We start from the raw sequence: 18,191 nt of genomic DNA, 5'->3' as shown, positions 1-18,191 counted from the left end.
CAAAGATTACTACAGTACATACTCACAACAGTACATTACTCTACTACTAGGTCTACACTACTACAGTAGTACACAATACCAGCACTGAAAACCGAAGGTCTTCTTGTATAACAAACCTTAAAAACAGAATCCAGTGTGTATCTCATAAACGAGGCCTAAAATCAAATGATAGTCGGAAAACAACACTCAGTATGGAAAAGAGAGAAGAGAAAAGCATATTGTTTCCTTAGAAACAGCCAGCCATGCATACCATACATCACAAGGTGATGAAAACGTAGATAGGCTGCCAACTGAAGCAAATCGAACGCAGGTCTTTTGTTTAAATTCACATTAAAATGGAATATGCTTAGTTGCTTGATCCCCACAAAAAAAAAAAAAATGAAAAAAAGCTTGCCGTGGCTCCGTCCCATGTTTCCTCTCAAAAGAGAGCACATGGGAATTCCTCATTCAAAAATTCAAAATGGCTGACACATCATGCTGTACTGCACATTATACAGCAATGAACAACATCCCCGAAATTGGAATCCCTCCCAAAGCATGGATGTGTAAACACAAAACCACTTAAATCCTTAATGTAGTGTCAGATATCCAGCAAAACAAGAGCAAGCCATTTATTTTCAATAGCAGTCATGATTCTCCTTTAGTTTTTTTATTTATTTACAGGGCCTAGGATTTAAGAATGGCTAAAGTGCCTTCAGAGGAATCCATTTATATGGTAAGTTAAATAACTGGATTAAAAAAAGGATGGTGTGAAGCATATTAAATTATGATAATAGAAAAAGCAGTATTTTCTTTATGAGGTGCATGTTGAGTCATTATTCCAGATGTAATATTCCCCACACACTGTCTGTCCCAAATGGCACCCTATTACCTACATATTGCCTATGGGCCCTGGTCAAAAGTAGTGCTTTTTGGAAAAGGTTGCTATTTGGGACATACACAGGGGCACAGTGGTCAAACAATTAACCCCCACACACACCCACAAAGGATTGAATGACCGTCACAGGGGCACGGCAGCATTTCCATCTCCAACCCAATCACCATTGTCTTTCTTAACGGATGGCATTTTGAGTCATTATACTTGGCTCAAACACTGGATAGAAAGGATACAAGGTGGGTGTATGCATATTCTGATAACACTCTGGTCGCCAGTCCTCTGGTCGCCAGTTCTTACTACTAGACTGGAAACAGGGCCCTAACAAAAAAAAGGTACAGAGCATTCTAGCATATTACCTTCACAAACACCGAAATGATGACAAGGCATTATACGAAGTCGCAGAAAAGACAATGTTGTAATGACTGATCAATGTCATATTGTAAAAGATGTAATGTTGCTGATCAATGTCAAATCTCACTTGGAGAGATTTAAAAAATATAAAAAAATATCACATTCAATGACAATTGTCTCTGAATCTACTAGTTCAGCTTCTAGAATCCCCAGGAGTGTTAGCATTGTTCAACACGGTCCAGCAGAATTCGTATCTATCAACCATGTTTTGCATGTAACCTATATGCAGAATATGGGGAAACAAAGTCACCGTGCAAAGAGCACTTCCACAGTAGCGGCTACCTAACCACTATTCACGATGTAGTGACGCTGAGTTTGTGTCAAACCACCAGGGCGCGGGTGTAAACACTGCACTTCACGTCAAGGCACGTGGAGCAACGCATCCTGAACTAAACAAATTAATAATACAAATCACATGAACATCAAAAGGCCATGACGACAGTCATCAAGAGACCACATATTTTGGAAAACGTGGTAGAATCCTGTTCGCAATGCATCTAGATGATCTCGAACTGGTCATGGGGGTCTGAATAAGGTTGTAATAACGGGATGCCTTCCTGACATGTGGATAACGCTGGAAAATCTGAAAAAAGATCACGAAGAATATGCCTTTTCTCAGCTGTCTAGCTCAACTGTTGGCTACTACATTGATGTATGCATCTTGGAAAACAGGCCTACTGAAAACTGCAACATTGTAGACACAGACTGCATGGGGACAATGACAGCATATGAATAGTCCGTCCTCTCAGCTCTTGCGCAAGAACTGTTGGCGAATTCCCTTCAAAACAGGAAGCTCCAGTGCTATGTACAACGTTAACAGCCTAGCACCTAATCCTGCACCGTAAACACACAACAAACGACTGTTAGGATGACCATATGTGACAGATAGCATCTACCTGTTTGCCCCGATAGAATAACCGTTGTTGTTGGGGGTTTACATTGAAGATATCCTTGATTTTCAGCCTCAGATACTCAATTTTGGTCAGCCTGGAAAGATCCTCAATGGTTCGTGTCTCCTTTCCGTCTATGGTTCGAATCTGAATCCACATCGTTCCACCGCCCGATAGCCAACCAAAAAATGTTACAGAAATCTGATCACAACAAATACGGGGCCTTTGGGGGAAGGGGGATACAAGTGAAAATGTTCAGCGCTCCATTGCCTTTTTCTCTGCAGGGGAGAATGATTTTTGCAGGATGTGTCTCTCACATGGGTCACCGCGCCAAGCAAATCTCGCGAAATAAAATTATGTACAATTTGCAGTTAAAGGCGCAGTACCCTTTTTTTTGTGGGCAGTACAATGAATAAACGAATACAAGGGATGAAAGAAAGTATCTCACCGTTTCCAGAATGTGCAATGTAAGCAGTGGACATTCTACAAATCTATATAAAATGTAGAACTTCAATGTCAAATTAAAGCCTTTACTGACTTGCATTGTAAAGAGCTAGCCATTGCTCTAATGGTTAATAAATAGACGAAAGTTGTTTTTTTTATCTAAGACTATTTCTTTCAAAACAGATGGGATTAAAAAAGGGAAAAAGTGCAGGCCATACTGAACATGGACAAGCATTGATGGCATGTATAGCTTCTTTATACCACTTGCTATCCCAAAACTGTTCAAAACTTCTATGAACGGTTTATATATACACTGCTCAAAAAAATAAAGGGAACACTAAAATAACACATCCTAGATCTGAATGAATGAAATATTCTTATTAAATACTTTTTTTCTTTACATAGTTGAATATGCTGACTACAAAATCACAAAAATGATCAATGGAAATCAAATTTATCAACCCATGGAGGTTTGGATTTGGAGTCACACTCAAAATTTAAGTGGAAAACCACACTACAGGCTGATCCAACTTTGATGTAATGTCCTTTAAACAAGTCAAAATGAGGCTCAGTATTGTGTGTGGCCTCCACGTGCCTGTATGACCTCCCTACAAGGCCCGGGCATGCTCCTGATGAGGTGGCGGATGGTCTCCTGAGGGATCTCCTCCCAGACCTGGACTAAAGCATCCGCCAACTCCTGGACAGTCTGTGGTGCAACGTGGCGTTGGTGGATGGAGCGAGACAATTCCTGTTTGTTTGTTTGTTTGTTTGTTTGTTTGTTTGTTTGTTTGTTTGTTTGTTTGTTTGTTTGTTTGTTTGTTTTTGTTTGTTATTTATTGTTTTGTTCAGCATTTCTTATTAAAACAAGATGAACACTTACCACGCTGCACCTTGGTCCTCCTCTCTGTCTCCCAATGACGAACGTTACAAAATGTCAGAATAATAGAGAGAATGACTTATTTCAGCTTTTATTTCTTTCATCACATTCCCAGTGGGTCAGAAGTTAACATACACTCAATTAGTATTTGATAGCACTGCCTTTAAATGGTTTAACCTGGGTCATACGTTTTGGGTAGCATTCCACAAGCTTCCCACAATAAGTTGGGTGAATTTAGGCCCATTCCTCCTGACAGAGCTGGTGTAACTGAGTCAGTTTTGTAGGCCTCCTTGCTTGCACACGCTTGTTCAGTTCTGCCCAAAAGTGTTCTATAGGATTGAGGTCAGGGCTTGACTTTGTTGTCCTTAGGCCATTTTGACACAACTTTGGAAGTATGCTTGGGGTCATTGTCCATTTGGAAGACCCATTTGCGACCAAGCTTTAACTTCCTGACTGATGTCTCGAGATGTTGCTTCAATATATCCACATAATTGTCCTACCTCATGATGATATCTATTTTGTGAAGTGCACCAGTCCCTCCTGCAGCAAAGCACCCCCACAACATGATGCTCCCACCACCTTGCTTCACGGTTGGGATGGTGGTCTTCGGCTTGCAAGCCTCCCCCCTTTTCCTCCAAACATAACGGTCATTATGGCCAAACAGTTCTATTTTTGTTTCATCAGACCAGAGGACATTTCTCCAAAAAGTACGATCTTTGTCCCCATGTGCAGTTGCAAACCGTAGTCTGGCTTTTTTTTGGTGGTTTTGGAGCAGTGGCTTCTTCCTTGCTGAGCTGCCTTTCAGGTTATGTCGATATAGGACCCGTTTTACTGTGGATATAAATACCTTTGTACCTGTTTCCTCCAGCATCTTCACAAGGTCCTTTGCTGTTGTTCTGGGATTGATTTGCACTTTTCGCACCAGAGTATGTTCATCTCTAGGAAACAGAACATGTCTCCTTCCTGAGCGGTATGACGGCCGTGTGGTCCCATGGTGTTTATACTTGCGTACTATTGCTTGTACATATGAACGTGGTAACTTCAGGCATTTGGAAATTGCTCCCAAGGATGAACCAGACTTGTGGAGGTCTACAATTTGTTTCGGAGGTCTTGGCAGATGTCTTTTGATTTTCCCATGATGTCAAGCAAAGAGGCACTGAGTTTGAAGGTAGGCCTTGAAATACATTCACAAGTACACCTCCAATTGACTCAAATGATGTCAATTAGACTATCAGAAGCTTCTAAAGCCATGACATCATTTTCTGGAATTTTACAAGCTGTTTAAAGGCACAGTCAACATAGTGTATGTACATTTCTGACCCACTGGAATTGTGTTACAGTGAAACTTGAGATTGGCGTTGAAATCATGTGAAGGTTCAAGCGTTTCAAGGGTTCACACGTTTATTTGATTGAGAACACGATTTTTCTGAACCAAACTAATGTAACGCCCATCTCGGGCCTGGTACAAATCCTCTGAGAATTCTTGTTGCCAGATAATTTCATATTAATTTCTCTACCATAAGTCGCCTCCAACATCGTTTTAGAGAATTTGGCAGTACGTCCAACCGGCCTCACAAACTTAGACCACGTGTATGGCGTTTGAAACAGAGTCCCCAAAGGTCCCCCATGGTGGTTATGGTATGGGCAAGCATAAGCTACGGACAACGAACACAAATGCAATTTATCGATATAGTGACAAGATCCTGAGGCCCATTATTGTGACATACAGTACATTCATGTTTCAGCATGATAATCAATGGCCCCATCTCTACACAATTTCTGGAAGCTGAAAATGTTCCAGATCTTCCATAGTCTGCATGCTCACCAGACATTTCACCCATTTAGCCTGTTTGAGATGCTCTGGATCGACGTGTAAGATAACGTGTTCCAGTTTACGCCAATATACAGCGACTTCGCACAGCGAAGTGGGACAGTAGTGGGACAAAATTCCACAGGCCACAATCACCAAGCCTGATCAACTCTATGGAAATGGCATGTGTTGAGCTGCATGAGGCAAATGGTGGTCACACCAGATACTGACTGGTTTTCTGATCCATGCCCCTACCTTTTTTTAAGGTATCTGTGACCAACAGATGCATATCTGTATTCCCAGTCATGTGAAATCCATAGATTAGGGCCTAGTTAATTGTTTTCAATTGACTGATTTTGTTATATGAACTGTAACTCAGTAAAATCTTTGAAATTATTGCATGTTGCTTTTATATTTTTTGATCAGTATAGTTTATCAGTAGATTATTGGGTTTCTATGTCTTGCCTTGGTAGGCCTACAGGCTCGAAAAGCCCCTGACAGCAGTGTGCAGTTCGGGTCCGGGCTCAATGTGGGTGGAGTCAAACGACGGGGCCGGGCTCAATGTGGGCGGAGTCAAACCCGTTTAACCCAAACCCTTCTCCTTCAAGATCACCCAAGTTGAGGTAAACGTAGAAGGTATCAACGTCCACGAAATCTAATCTTAAGCGAACCTAACCTACATGGATAAAAATATAAACCATGGCAGTAAGTGAGACTTTCATTATGCATAATGTACTTTGTAATATTCATGTTATACCAGTGCAGTGGTACATTTTTATATGACCAACTACTGCACCGATGCTAGCATAGCGTTAATTAGCCTTCATTTGCATGTGAGCTCGCTAATTGGTCACTTATTTGGACAAATTTGCCTGCTTGAGCTGTAAGCCTAGGCAGTTAACCCACTGTTCCTAGGCCGTCATTGAAAATAAGAATTTGTTCTTAACTGACTTGCCTAGTTAAATAAAGGTAAAATAAAAATAAAAAATTCCCTTAGTTACACAGCTAGTCTACACAGCCTACACATAGTATCTACAATGAAATCACCTGGTCCCAACATACATGGCAAGTCAAGAAAAGTCATTGTAACTTTTTCAGTTAAATAAGAAACTTCAAGACACATTCACATTGCTTTGAAACAGTGTCCAAGGAAAGCTTTTTGGCATGTGAGTGCATTGATGAGAGAAATGGTGTGTTTGCAGTCAAAAATAAATGTTCTGGTCCAGCAACACCCATACATGTTGTGAAAAATACTTGGGCTAGTTCAGTTCCAAATGTGTTAAACTGTTATGCATGCTGGAGTATTAAAAGCTGTTGAATTGTACTTTTCCTTTACTTTCACATACACTGTGTTCACAGAAACATTGCTCGGATCTTGTCCCCTGGACCTTGGAGGACTTTTGGTGTGGATGATGTTCAGATGATATATTCCTTTAAATTATTCCACTGAACTGTACCATTTGATTGTCATTCCTTTATTGAAAATTGTACCTTGTTCACACCACAGGGCCTACCAAAGTAATGAACACAAGGGGAGACAGCGAGCTGGTTTCAAGCACAGGGCGCAGCAGGTGTTTTTTTGCAAAGGACCACAGGAGGAGGCAGGTAGCTGGGTCCAGGGGAAGGCAGGTCATACACAGGGGGTCCAAAAGGTCAACAGTACAGGCAGTGAAAAGGCTAGTAACTTAGTCTGGGAGATCAGGCAATAGGTAGATAGCCTATGGGATTTCCTGTTATCATACACACAACCAGCTCTCTGAAAGACGTGTCACAAAACAAACAACACCTCACAGTGATGGGGTGAAAAGAACTGAACTAAATAGTGTGTGATAATGACATACAGGTGTGTGAACAGGTGATTAGAATTTAGGTGACTGGGATCTGAAGAATGAGCTGTGTTCAGGGGATCAAGGTGTTTGAGAGTGTGAGCTGGAAAGTGAGCTGCGTGCAGGGGCTCTACGTGTTTGAGGGTGTGAGTTGGAAGCAGACGTTACAACCAAAGCAAGGTTTCTCAAACAACTGTGTGTTTGTTGTGATGGTAAGTTGCTGGCTATTCAGTATATTATATTAGTCCTATTTTCTGTTATAACATTAGAAAAGTTATTATTTATGTGCTTGCAGCATACAAAGCACACTACTGCTACTGCTCATATGCTTTCTTGTTTATTATTCTTGACACTTTTTGGGACATATTTGCTACAGTTTTTAGACTAAATACACAATTCATACATCAAACCCCTGCAGAGCTGGATACTGATGTGACATGCTGTGACATCTTGGGGGAATATTATTATTTACTATGATCATTATTGTTGTTATCATAACTATCATACTTAACAACCTACTATTTCTTAACTTACAGTATGCTCTGTACATTGCAATGGAGCACAGTGCGATTTCACTGAGGTATGTAAACATTATGAAATTCTCATTACTAGTGGATATGTTTTTTGGGGATCCCTATCCGATTATGTGATTTTCTTTTTCAAATAAAAACATGCAGCAAATTAGGCGATGGTGATGCCCAGTTCTCCTGCAGAACTTTCCCATGCAGTAAGTCTTGAACATTATAAAAAGCTTTCATTTGCATTCTTAAAATCACTTGTTTTACTGTAGCCAGACTCACCTGAATATATTTTCATATTGAATGTACTGTATGCCATTTACTCACGAAGGTCTGAAGAAGAGAGGTTGAAAGAACGAAAACAAAACACTACAGGTAGGAGGTGTCATATGATGAGTGGTATAGTCTTAAACCAATGTTTAAAGACTTAAACCCCCCTCTCCAATATATTTCAGGATGATGTAGAAGATGTCCCCTGTCCCCTCCAAGAAGTCACAGCATGTCACATTAGCATCCAGCTCTGCAGGATCAGGTACTGTATAGGCTATTAGCTAAAGTAAGGTGCATTCTTGTACACGCATACCTAGAGGTTCCCTTACATACCTTGATGAGCACAATATGTTTTCTTTCTAGATGATATTGAAAGCAAAATGCACAGAGAACTGAGAGCTGTGAACTGGGTATGTAGTCTACTGTATGTAATGCTGAAGGCATGATTCATGGCAAGATATAATAGTTGTGATGATTTGAGTAGTTCTAGATATCACTGAAAACCCTTTTAGTAATAGTGGCTTTTGTTTGCAAGGTGGTATTGTGAAAGTGGGGTATGATTTGACTTGATGACCCAATGAGGCACTACTCTTAATATTTATTATTTCTTTTTCTTCAAGGAAGCAGATGTTCTTCTAAGGGACACCCTAGAGGCAGCAAAGTGGCGCGAACTCCAAACACTTAAAGGCACTGTTTCCCTCCCTAGTATAATTGGGATGGACGGGGAAGACCGCATTACAACCCTTAAAGAACTACGGTTGTATGATGGCCTGGACGAAGAAGAAAATATTATCCCCAAGGAACCCTTCATGTTACAGAGAGATGATGAGATGTTCTATGTGGAGGCAGTTGACAACAAGAAAATGACTGTCTTTGCCTCTTGAGGAACAGGGTTGAAGCCATTTTTGAGGACTGGTCAAACCTTGTTTTTGTCTGCTGTGTTAATTGTTTCAATTGTGTTATTTTGTTTAGTAAAGATGACGTAGAGTCTCTGATCTCTTTACTGGAGTTGGTCTAACTTAATGTACAAAGCACATTTAGCTTGTCAGTATGTCTACATGGTATAGTCTGTCTCCATTCTCATGAGGAAAGTAAATAGCATTATAAATCAGGATAGGTAGCAAGTGTGTGTGTGTGTGTGTGTGTGTGTGTGTGTATATATACTCAATTAAATAATATAATCACAAAGTTATAACATTTACCAACACCATTTTAACAGTACATGACATACATAACAAGTATGTTGTTCACTGCATCAATATCAGTAGCTTGTCTCAAATATAGCATGGAGCAAAAAGTGTTACAACACATCTGCTGGTACCACTTTATATAATATTTCTTACAATCTTCAAAAATGAAATGCATTTGTGTGCCTTCAACGTGTGCCTTGCGCAAACGTGTGTGCTTTGTATTCAGTGTCTGACTGTCAAACCTCCAGATGGACACATTTTGGTTGGCCTCGAATTGCACACTGCAGTCAGGGGCTCTTGACAGGCTCTGAGATTAAATACGGACAATGACGTCGAGCTCCTATTGCACAGCACTAGCCTACTGTAGCCTACCCTGAGGTGCCGTTTGGGGGGAGAAATTAGGCTGATTCTAAGGGCCTGTGACTGACAGGGGCCCTAAAAAATGATTAGAACATTAGGTGCATTTTTTTTCAATATTAAATTATTAACCTATCATCATTAGTAAAATATTTTATTTACAGTGTACTAATAAAACTAAAGGTTTCTTTGTCCCCCCCCCCACCGCTATTTACATGAAATGGTCGGTCTGGTCCTGCCCCCAAACCAGGCGCGAACAGTGCTTGCTAGCAGTGAATTGTGAGTGAGGAGTGCCGTTGGAGCAGCATGTCTCAGTTTCCTATAGAAAAATCTGGCTTCCAGAAAAAAAAGGAGAGAGAAAAGAAAGGGCGACAGTATGTCACCCAATTTTTCACAAAGAAAGGTGGGTGTAGTCCGTGAGTGGTGAAAATTAACCTGTTAGCTTAGTCCATGGTGAAATAGGCTACTTTTGCTCCCCTAACATTAGTTACTTAATATCTTCACAGGAAATTCTGAGTGTTTACATTTCGCTCCTCTTTCAGCCGACATTTAATCAATGAAGGCAAACTTTTAGCAAGTTATTTATACTAAATCAGTTGTCCCTGCCTGGTGCCAGGCCCAACAGATGCAGCTTCCGGCTCAGCAGCCCTGTCTCCCCATCCCCGTACCCCTGAACCAGCCCTGTCTCCCCATCCCCATACCCCTGAACCAGCCCTGTCTCCACATCCCCATACCCCTGAACCAGCCCTGTCTCCCCATCCCCATACCCCTGAACCAGCCCTACTCCCAACTGAAGAAGGAGGTGAGCAGCATTGTGTGAATGACATGTCAGTTGACATAATTGCAGGTACTGCAATGCATTGGGGACAGGAATGTGATTCTCCAGTCAGGAAAAATCTCACTTGACACAGATGTAGCCAATATCAGAGCCTTAAAGGAAGAGATGCAGGCTCTTAGAGATGAATGGGAGTCTCTCCTGTCTGAGGCAACACTGATTACTGCGCAAATGGATGTTGCACCTCAATTTAGCAAGGAACCCAGACGCCAGGACAGTGCAGCAATGGTGTTTCCGGAACACAGTGTTTTTTTTACAGCTATGAACAACATAAGTGACTTGGACACTAGGTTCCACACCACTGCAAAAAATTGTAGAATAATTTTCTGCTGTTCTGAAAGTTGGGCAGATTTGTGAGGATAAAGTCCCTTCTGTGTGCCAACCACTGATCACGACGTATTCCAGAGATCTTACACCTGAGTTTCATAATGAAGTAAGACATCTGAACACTGTATATGCTGCCACTTTCCCCCCTAACTTGTCCCCTCCCCTCTTGGTCTCCTGAATGCACTTTATAAGATGCAGCTGCAAAGCATTTTTGTAGAAGTGTGCATTGCTTTACGTATATTTTTGCACACTGCCTGTGACTGTTGCTGGTCCACTATGTCCCAGAACAGGCTTTGCAGTCTTGCCACGCTGTCCATTGAAAGTCAGTTTGCTAGAAAGCTGGACTTCAAAGACTTGATCAGTGACTTTGCTAGCAAGAAGGCTCGGCGCTGGGCTCTTGGTGAGTAAGGCTGAGCAAGGGCCAGTGATAACTGTTAAATGGCATGGCTATGGATATTGGATCACTACACACATGATGCCCACAGGCTGAGAACAAGACTGAGAACAGACTGAGAACAAGATATGTCTCAAAAGTAATGGCTGGATTTCCATACAATTTGTTGTGCACAATCAAGACCCCAAGTGGAAGAAACCTATTGATTTGGTGACCTCTTGACCTTTCCTCTAGCGTCACCATCAGGCATTTTCATTTCCACTTTGTTTTCCATTTCCACTTTCACAGCTGCTTATTTTCCAGTTGGTATGTATACTTAGTTCAGAAATCTGCTGCTGATTTTATTATTTTGTTTGTTACATAATTCTATAGATGATTATGTCATTTTATTTTCATTGAGGTTAATGTATATTTAAGTTATATTTATTTTAAGTTGTTCATTAATGTTAAGAGAATTTTCCATTCAAGAATTTGACCATTAAAATTACATTTAGACTGTAAACGATGGCCTTTAGCACATTTCTTATAGAGGGTATCAGTCTTGCATCAAATAGTGAATTCCACTGTATGCAGAAATTTGCATGCATGTCTGCACAGTGTTATATTTTCACAGCTCACCGACAGTAAATATTGGACTACAAGAGAGTTGCAAGCCTGCACAGGTAGAGTTATTTAAAGCTTTGAATGAGTTGATTGGGTTCTGGAGGTGTGTGGTTACAGCATTTGCGCAGGGTTGTGGTGGCCTGTGGTGGTAGGGCCCAATGTGATATCTGGTAGGGCCCAAAATCCCTGGCAGCGCCGGCGAGCCTACCCACTGTCAAATATTTTACATACTACAAATACCTAGGTGTCTGGCTAGACTGTAAACTCTCCTTCCAGACTCATATTAAACATCTCCAATCCAAAATTAAATCTAGAATCAGCTTCCTATTTCGCAACAAAGCCTCCTTCACTCACGCCGCCAAACATACCCTCATAAAACTGACTATCCTACCGATCCTCGACTTCGGCGATGTCATTTACAAAATAACTTCCAATACTCTACTCAGCAAATTGGATGCAGTCTATCACAGTGCCATCCGTTTTGTTACCAAAGCCCCTTATAACACCCACCACTGTGACCTATATGCTCTAGTTGGCTGGCCCTCGCTACTTATTCGTCGCCAGACCCACTGGCTCCAGGTCATCTATAAGTTGATGCTAGGTAAAGCTCCGCCTTATCTCAGCTCACTGGTCATGATAACAACACCCACCCGTAGCACTCGCTCTAGCAGGTATATTTCACTGGCCATCCCCAAAGCCAACCCGTCCTTTGGCCGCCTTTCCTTCCAGTTATCTGCTGCCAATGACTGGAACGAATTGCAAAAATCGCTGAAGCTGGAGACTTATACTTCCTTCACTAACTTTAAACATCAGCTATCTGAGCAGCTAACCGATCGCTGCAGCTGTACATAGACCATCTGTAAATAGCCTACCCAATCTACCTACCTCATCCCCATATTGTTTTTATTTACTTTTCTGCTCTTTTGCACACCAGTATTTCTACTTGCACATCATCATCTGCTCATCTATCACTCCAGTGATAATTTGCTAAATTGTAACTACTTCGCTGCTATCGCCTATTTATTGCCTTACCTCCTCACGCCATTTGAACACACTGTATATAGACTTTCTTTTTTTTCTATTGTGTTATTGACTGTATGCTTGTTTATTCCATGTGTAACTCTGTGTTGTTGTTTGTGTCGCACTGCTTTGCTTTATCTTGGCCAGGTTGCAGTTGTAAATGAGAAGTTCTTCTCAACCTGCTTACCTGGTTAAATAAAGGTGAAATAAATAAATTGTAAAAAAATAAGCTACCACAGTGTTGCCAGAATGTTTTCATATTTTTTCAGTAATTTCTGCTGCATATCTGGCAAAGGACTGTGTCCATTTCTGGCAAATGGTTGTGGACCTGTCAGCAGAATTTTTTGAATTGAACAATGTTTTGCACTGACTTTTCCCCCAGCCTAAATATGATGGACTGCCTGAGAATTCTGAAACATTGTCTAGGGCAGGCTACAAAAAAATGCAATTAGCCTACAGTACTTACAGTAGCTTACTTCAACGTAAAAGATCACCTGTCAGTTCACCAGTTAAATTAGACTGCTGTATATTAAACCGCGCTGCCTATGAGATTGCAAAACTTGAAATGCAGGCATTTGCTGAATTATTTGGAGATGTTGCAACTGGGCCATGACAGTTTCTAAAAGAAAGTGTGGGCAGAATGTTTTCATCTTTTGTAATGACTTTATTCTTTTTTTTACAAAAAAATGCATGCTGCCTATAGTGAAGTGCGAAACACTGGCCACATGTTCTGTAAGATTGATTTTCTATTGAACAATTTAAAAGTAAATGACACCTAAAGACACATTGTTATTCAATATTTTGTTTATCAATACATGCCGAAATTGTTGCAACCCCTATTACTAGCTTGTTCAACCTCTCTTTCGTATCGTCTGAGATTCCCAAAGGTTGGAAAGCTGCCGCGGTCATCCCCCTCTTCAAAGGGGGTGACACTCTAGACCCAAACTGCTACAGACCTATTTCTATCCTACCCTGTCTTTCTAAGGTCTTCGAAAGCCAAGTTAACAAACAGATTACTGACCATTTTGAATCCCACCATACCTTCTCCGCTATGCAATCTGGTTTCAGAGCTGGTCATGGGTGCACCTCAGCCACACTCAAGGTTCTAAACGACATCATAACCGCCATCGATAAGAGACATTACTGTGCAGCCGTATTCATCGACCTGGCCAAGGCTTTCGGACTCTGTCAGTCACAACATTCTTATTGGCAGACTCGACAGCCTTGGTTTCTCAAATGATTGCCTCGCCTGGTTTACCAACTACTTATCTGATAGAGTTCAGTGTGTCAAATCGGATGGCCTGTTGTCTGGACCTCTGACAGTCTCTATGGGTGTGCCACAGGGTTCAATTCTCGGGCCGACTCTCTTTTCTGTATGCATCAATGATGTTGCTCTTGCTGCTGGTGATTCTCTGATCCACCTCTACGCAGATGACACCATTCTGTATACTTCTGGCCCCTCCTTGGACACTGTGTTAACTAACCTCCAGACGAGCTTCAATGCCATACAACTCTCCTTCCATGGCCTCCAACTGCTCTTAAACGCAAGTAAAACTAAATGCATGCTTTTCAATCGATCGCTGCCCGCACCTGCTCGCCCGTCCAGCATCACTACTCTGGACGGCTCTGACTTAGAATACGTAGACAACTACAAATACCTGGGTGTCTGGTTAGACTGTAAACTCTCCTTCCAGACTCACATTAAGCATCTCCAATCCAAAATTAAATCTAGAATCGGCTTCCTATATCGTAACAAACATCCTTCACTCATGCTGCCAAACATACCCTCGTAAAACTGACCATCCTACCGATCCTCGACTTCGGTGATGTCATCTATAAAATAGCCTCCAACACTCTACTCAACAAACTGGATGCAGTCTATCACAGTGCCATCCGTTTTGTCACCAAAGCCCCATACACTACCCACCATTGCGACCTGTACGCTCTCGTTGGTTGGCCATCGCTTCATACTCGTCGCCAAACCGGTCGCCAGGTTATCTACAAGTCTCTGCTAGGTAAAGCCCTGCCTTATCTCAGCTCACTGGTCACCATAGCAGCACCCACTCGTAGCATGCGCTCCAGCAGGTATATCTCACTGGTCACCCCCAAAGCCAATTCCTCCTTTGGTCGTCTTTCCTTCCAGTTCTCTGCTGCCCATGACTGGAACGAATTGCAAAAATCTCTGAAGCTGGAGACTCACACCTCCCTCACTAGCTTTAAGCACCAGCTGTCATAGCAGTTTACAGATCACTGCACCTGTACTTAGCCTATCTGTAAACAGCCCATCTACCTACCTCATCCCCATACTGGTATTTATTTATTTATTTTGCTCCTTTGCACCCCAGTATCTCTACATGCACATTCATCTTCTGCCGATCTACCATTCCAGTGTTTAATTGCTATATTGTAATTACTTCGCCACCATGGCCTATTTATTTCCTTAACTTAACTTGCCTCATTTGCACTCACTGTATATAGACTTTTTGTTTTCTTTTGTTCTACTGTATTATTGACTGTATGTTTTGTTTATTCCATGTGTAACTGTGTTGTATGAGTCAAATTGCTATGCTTTATCTTGGCCAGGTCGCAGTTGCAAATGAAAACTTGTTCTCAACTAGCCTACCTGGTTAAATAAAGGTGAAATAACAAAATAAAATAAAAACATGACTGTGTTTCTATATCCTGCCTTGGTATAGGCTCTTGAGATTAAATAGGCTATTATTTCATGCTCCTGTCACACAGCTATACTGTACAAACTCTTTTATTTTAAATGGTTACAAAAGGGTTCTTTGGCTGTCCCCATAGGAAAACCCGTTTTGGTTTCAGATAGAACCCTTTTGGGTTCCATGCAATGACATACATAAATCTTGGATTGCTGATGCTTCTGTATGTATTGGCTTTGAAGGCACCAGTTGGCCATATTGGCACTCCCTAGTAGCAGCAGTCATCCAATTACATGTTTAAAGTATACAATTACATTTATTTAAGTATTTTGTGTTGTAGTGGGGACAGCACCATTAGTACTCTCTAAAAAAAAGGAAAATGTTTTAACATATTTTTTCATTTTTATCTTTATCTCACATAATTTAAAAGTATGAATTAAGGTGTCTGTCATATAACCAACGTGTCAAAAATGAATGTAGACGTTAATACATTCATTTCTACAGCATCCAATTATTTATTTATTTTATAATTGAGGAGTTTATGAAGGCTGCGCGGTGGCTTCAATTACAGCGCCCCCTGTCAGTCATCTAGGGTCTATACACATCATTGGTTCCATGTAGAACCCTGTGTTGAAAGTGTTCTACATGGAACCCAAAAGCGTTCTACCTGGAACCAAAAAGGGTTATTTAAATGGTTCTCCTATGGGGACAGCCGAAAACCCGTTTAAGGTTCTAGATAGCACCCATCTGTCATAGGCGACCGGTCTATTTACATTCGAGCATGGTTGGCTATGGCTTTTGAATGGGCGATGGATAAACGGTAGTCTAATATTCGTCGTGTAGCGGGAATAAACCAGTCATATCAGAAAAGGAGAGACATGCCCTGAAATATGATTATGATTTAGGCCTAAATAATAAAAGTAAAATAAATATGTTAGGCGACATTCTGCTATGCGATCTTCTTGGCAACGGTAAATGCATCAGTTTTATCATTAGACCTACGTTTTTATCAGCCTACCATTGTTATAATTCCCGTGCACCAATCTTTGCTTGCAATACAATTGATCAACCACTAAAAGCTGTGCATACGCATGGTCTGAGATTTGCGTGGAAATATCCATACTTTCCAGTCAGTTCAGCGGTGATAAGTGGAGAAAGTCAAAGTTGCTGGTCCATTATGATATTCTGAGATAGCAACTTGGCATATATAACAAGGCAGTTAGAAATGCTAATTGGATCACCTCAGTTTCTAATTTGATCGCGATTAATCAGAATAATTCGAGAGTGCTATTCTCGACCATTGAGGCCTGATAAATCCTACCCCCGCAAACCTATGTGAACTTCACGCCACATATATATGTGATGAGTTTGCGGCATATTTCAGAGATAAGAAAACAAACATTAGGCTGGGTATCAGTCAACCAAGACCTGATGAGAAAGTTGATGGTATGTGCCGTAGTCTTCCATGCAAAGGCACTATGGATTTATTTTCCCTGGTTGACACAGACATGCTCAGGAAAGTGATATCACAATTGAAGCCTTCTGCGTGCCTTCTCGATACTTTCCTCACCACATTTTTCAAAACAGTTTTTAATTGCATATCTGAAGAAGTGCAAGCTATTGTTAATCACTCCACAGGCATTTTCCCACTGTACTAAAACTGCTATGGTGAAACCCCTTCTGAAGAAAAGTAATCTAGATTATTCAGTTTTTTAGCAATTTTCGGCCAATCTCCAACCTTGCATTCTTAAGCAAAATTCTGGAGAACTTGGTGTTCAAACAGCTAAATGGCAACTTTATTTCTGGAAAAACTCCAATCTGGTTTTCATGCACACCACAGCACAGAGCCTTAGTTAAAGTGCAAAAGTATTTGAGCCAACACAGATGCCAACCTGCTCTCTGTCCTTGTAATCTTAGATTTAAATGCTGCATTCGACACTGTTGACCATGATGTCCTTCAGGACAGACTGGAGAGGTGGGTTGGTCTATCCTGTTCGGTTCTAAATTGGTTTAGGACCTATTTAACCAGTTGAGCGTTTTTTGTCATTCTTGGTGAACATAACTCAGAGAAAATACATATCATATGTGGAGTTCCACAAGGTTCGATTTTGGGTCTGGTACTGTTCGGTTTATATATGTTACACCTTGACAGCGTTATCAGAAAACACACCATTGATTTTCACTGCAACGCAAGCGATACACAACTGTACATTTCTGTTTCACGATAGGATTTTAGCTCCACAAATAAATTAGACTGTATTCTTGATTTAAATACCTGGATGGCTCCCAACTTCCTCCAGCTAAATCAAGACGAGAACAAGGTACTTATTGTTGGAGCCAAAGCAACAGAGAGAATCTTGCCGCACATTTTAATTGACGGACAATAAAGATTATGAACAAAATTTCGAATCACACATTAGGAATGTGATTGTGGAGAGGCAGTCTTTAGTTAGTATTCCCCCAGCCTCTGGAATAGCCTGCCAGAGAACCTGAGGGTGGTTGAAACTGTGGACATATTTAAAAGAGATCTCAAAACACATATTTTTTTGCTTTTCCTTAGATAGTTTTTTAGTTGTTCAGTTCTTTTTTAATCATATGTTTGTTGTGTAGTAAATATTTAAGCTTTTATTTTCATAGTTTTTTTCCTGTAAAGCACATTGCGTTCCATTCCATGTCTGAAATGTGCTGTATAAATAAAGCTTTGGTTTGATTTGATAAATACCAAGCTTTGCAGGAAAACTGGCGCACGCAAAGTCTGTATTTTTTTGTGCACACACACTTTTGTTAAATGAGGCTCCAGGGTGCATATGTCAACCGCTATGAACTGATGAAGCTTGACTGACCCCACTGAACCTTCTAAATTATTGGTCAATTTGCCA

General features: G+C 41.0%; 1 protein-coding gene across 1 annotated transcript in view; it reads right to left on the bottom strand.

Moving 5' to 3' along the window:
- The window catches only part of LOC139408921 (E3 ubiquitin-protein ligase UHRF2-like), a 40,941-nt gene extending 38,431 nt beyond the window's left edge, over positions 1-2,510 (bottom strand). The window contains exon 1 of the mRNA XM_071153381.1: positions 2,185-2,510. Coding sequence (XP_071009482.1) covers positions 2,185-2,337 — 153 coding nt within the window. The 5' untranslated portion in view covers positions 2,338-2,510. The remainder of the gene's footprint in view (positions 1-2,184) is intronic.
- Between the last annotated feature and the right edge of the window lie 15,681 nt (positions 2,511-18,191).

This window comes from Oncorhynchus clarkii, chromosome 5 (genome assembly GCF_045791955.1).
Source record: "Oncorhynchus clarkii lewisi isolate Uvic-CL-2024 chromosome 5, UVic_Ocla_1.0, whole genome shotgun sequence".
Taxonomy (NCBI): domain Eukaryota; kingdom Metazoa; phylum Chordata; class Actinopteri; order Salmoniformes; family Salmonidae; genus Oncorhynchus; species Oncorhynchus clarkii.
Note: the sequence above shows the minus strand (reverse complement) of the source record. Positions and strands in the feature narration are given on the sequence as shown.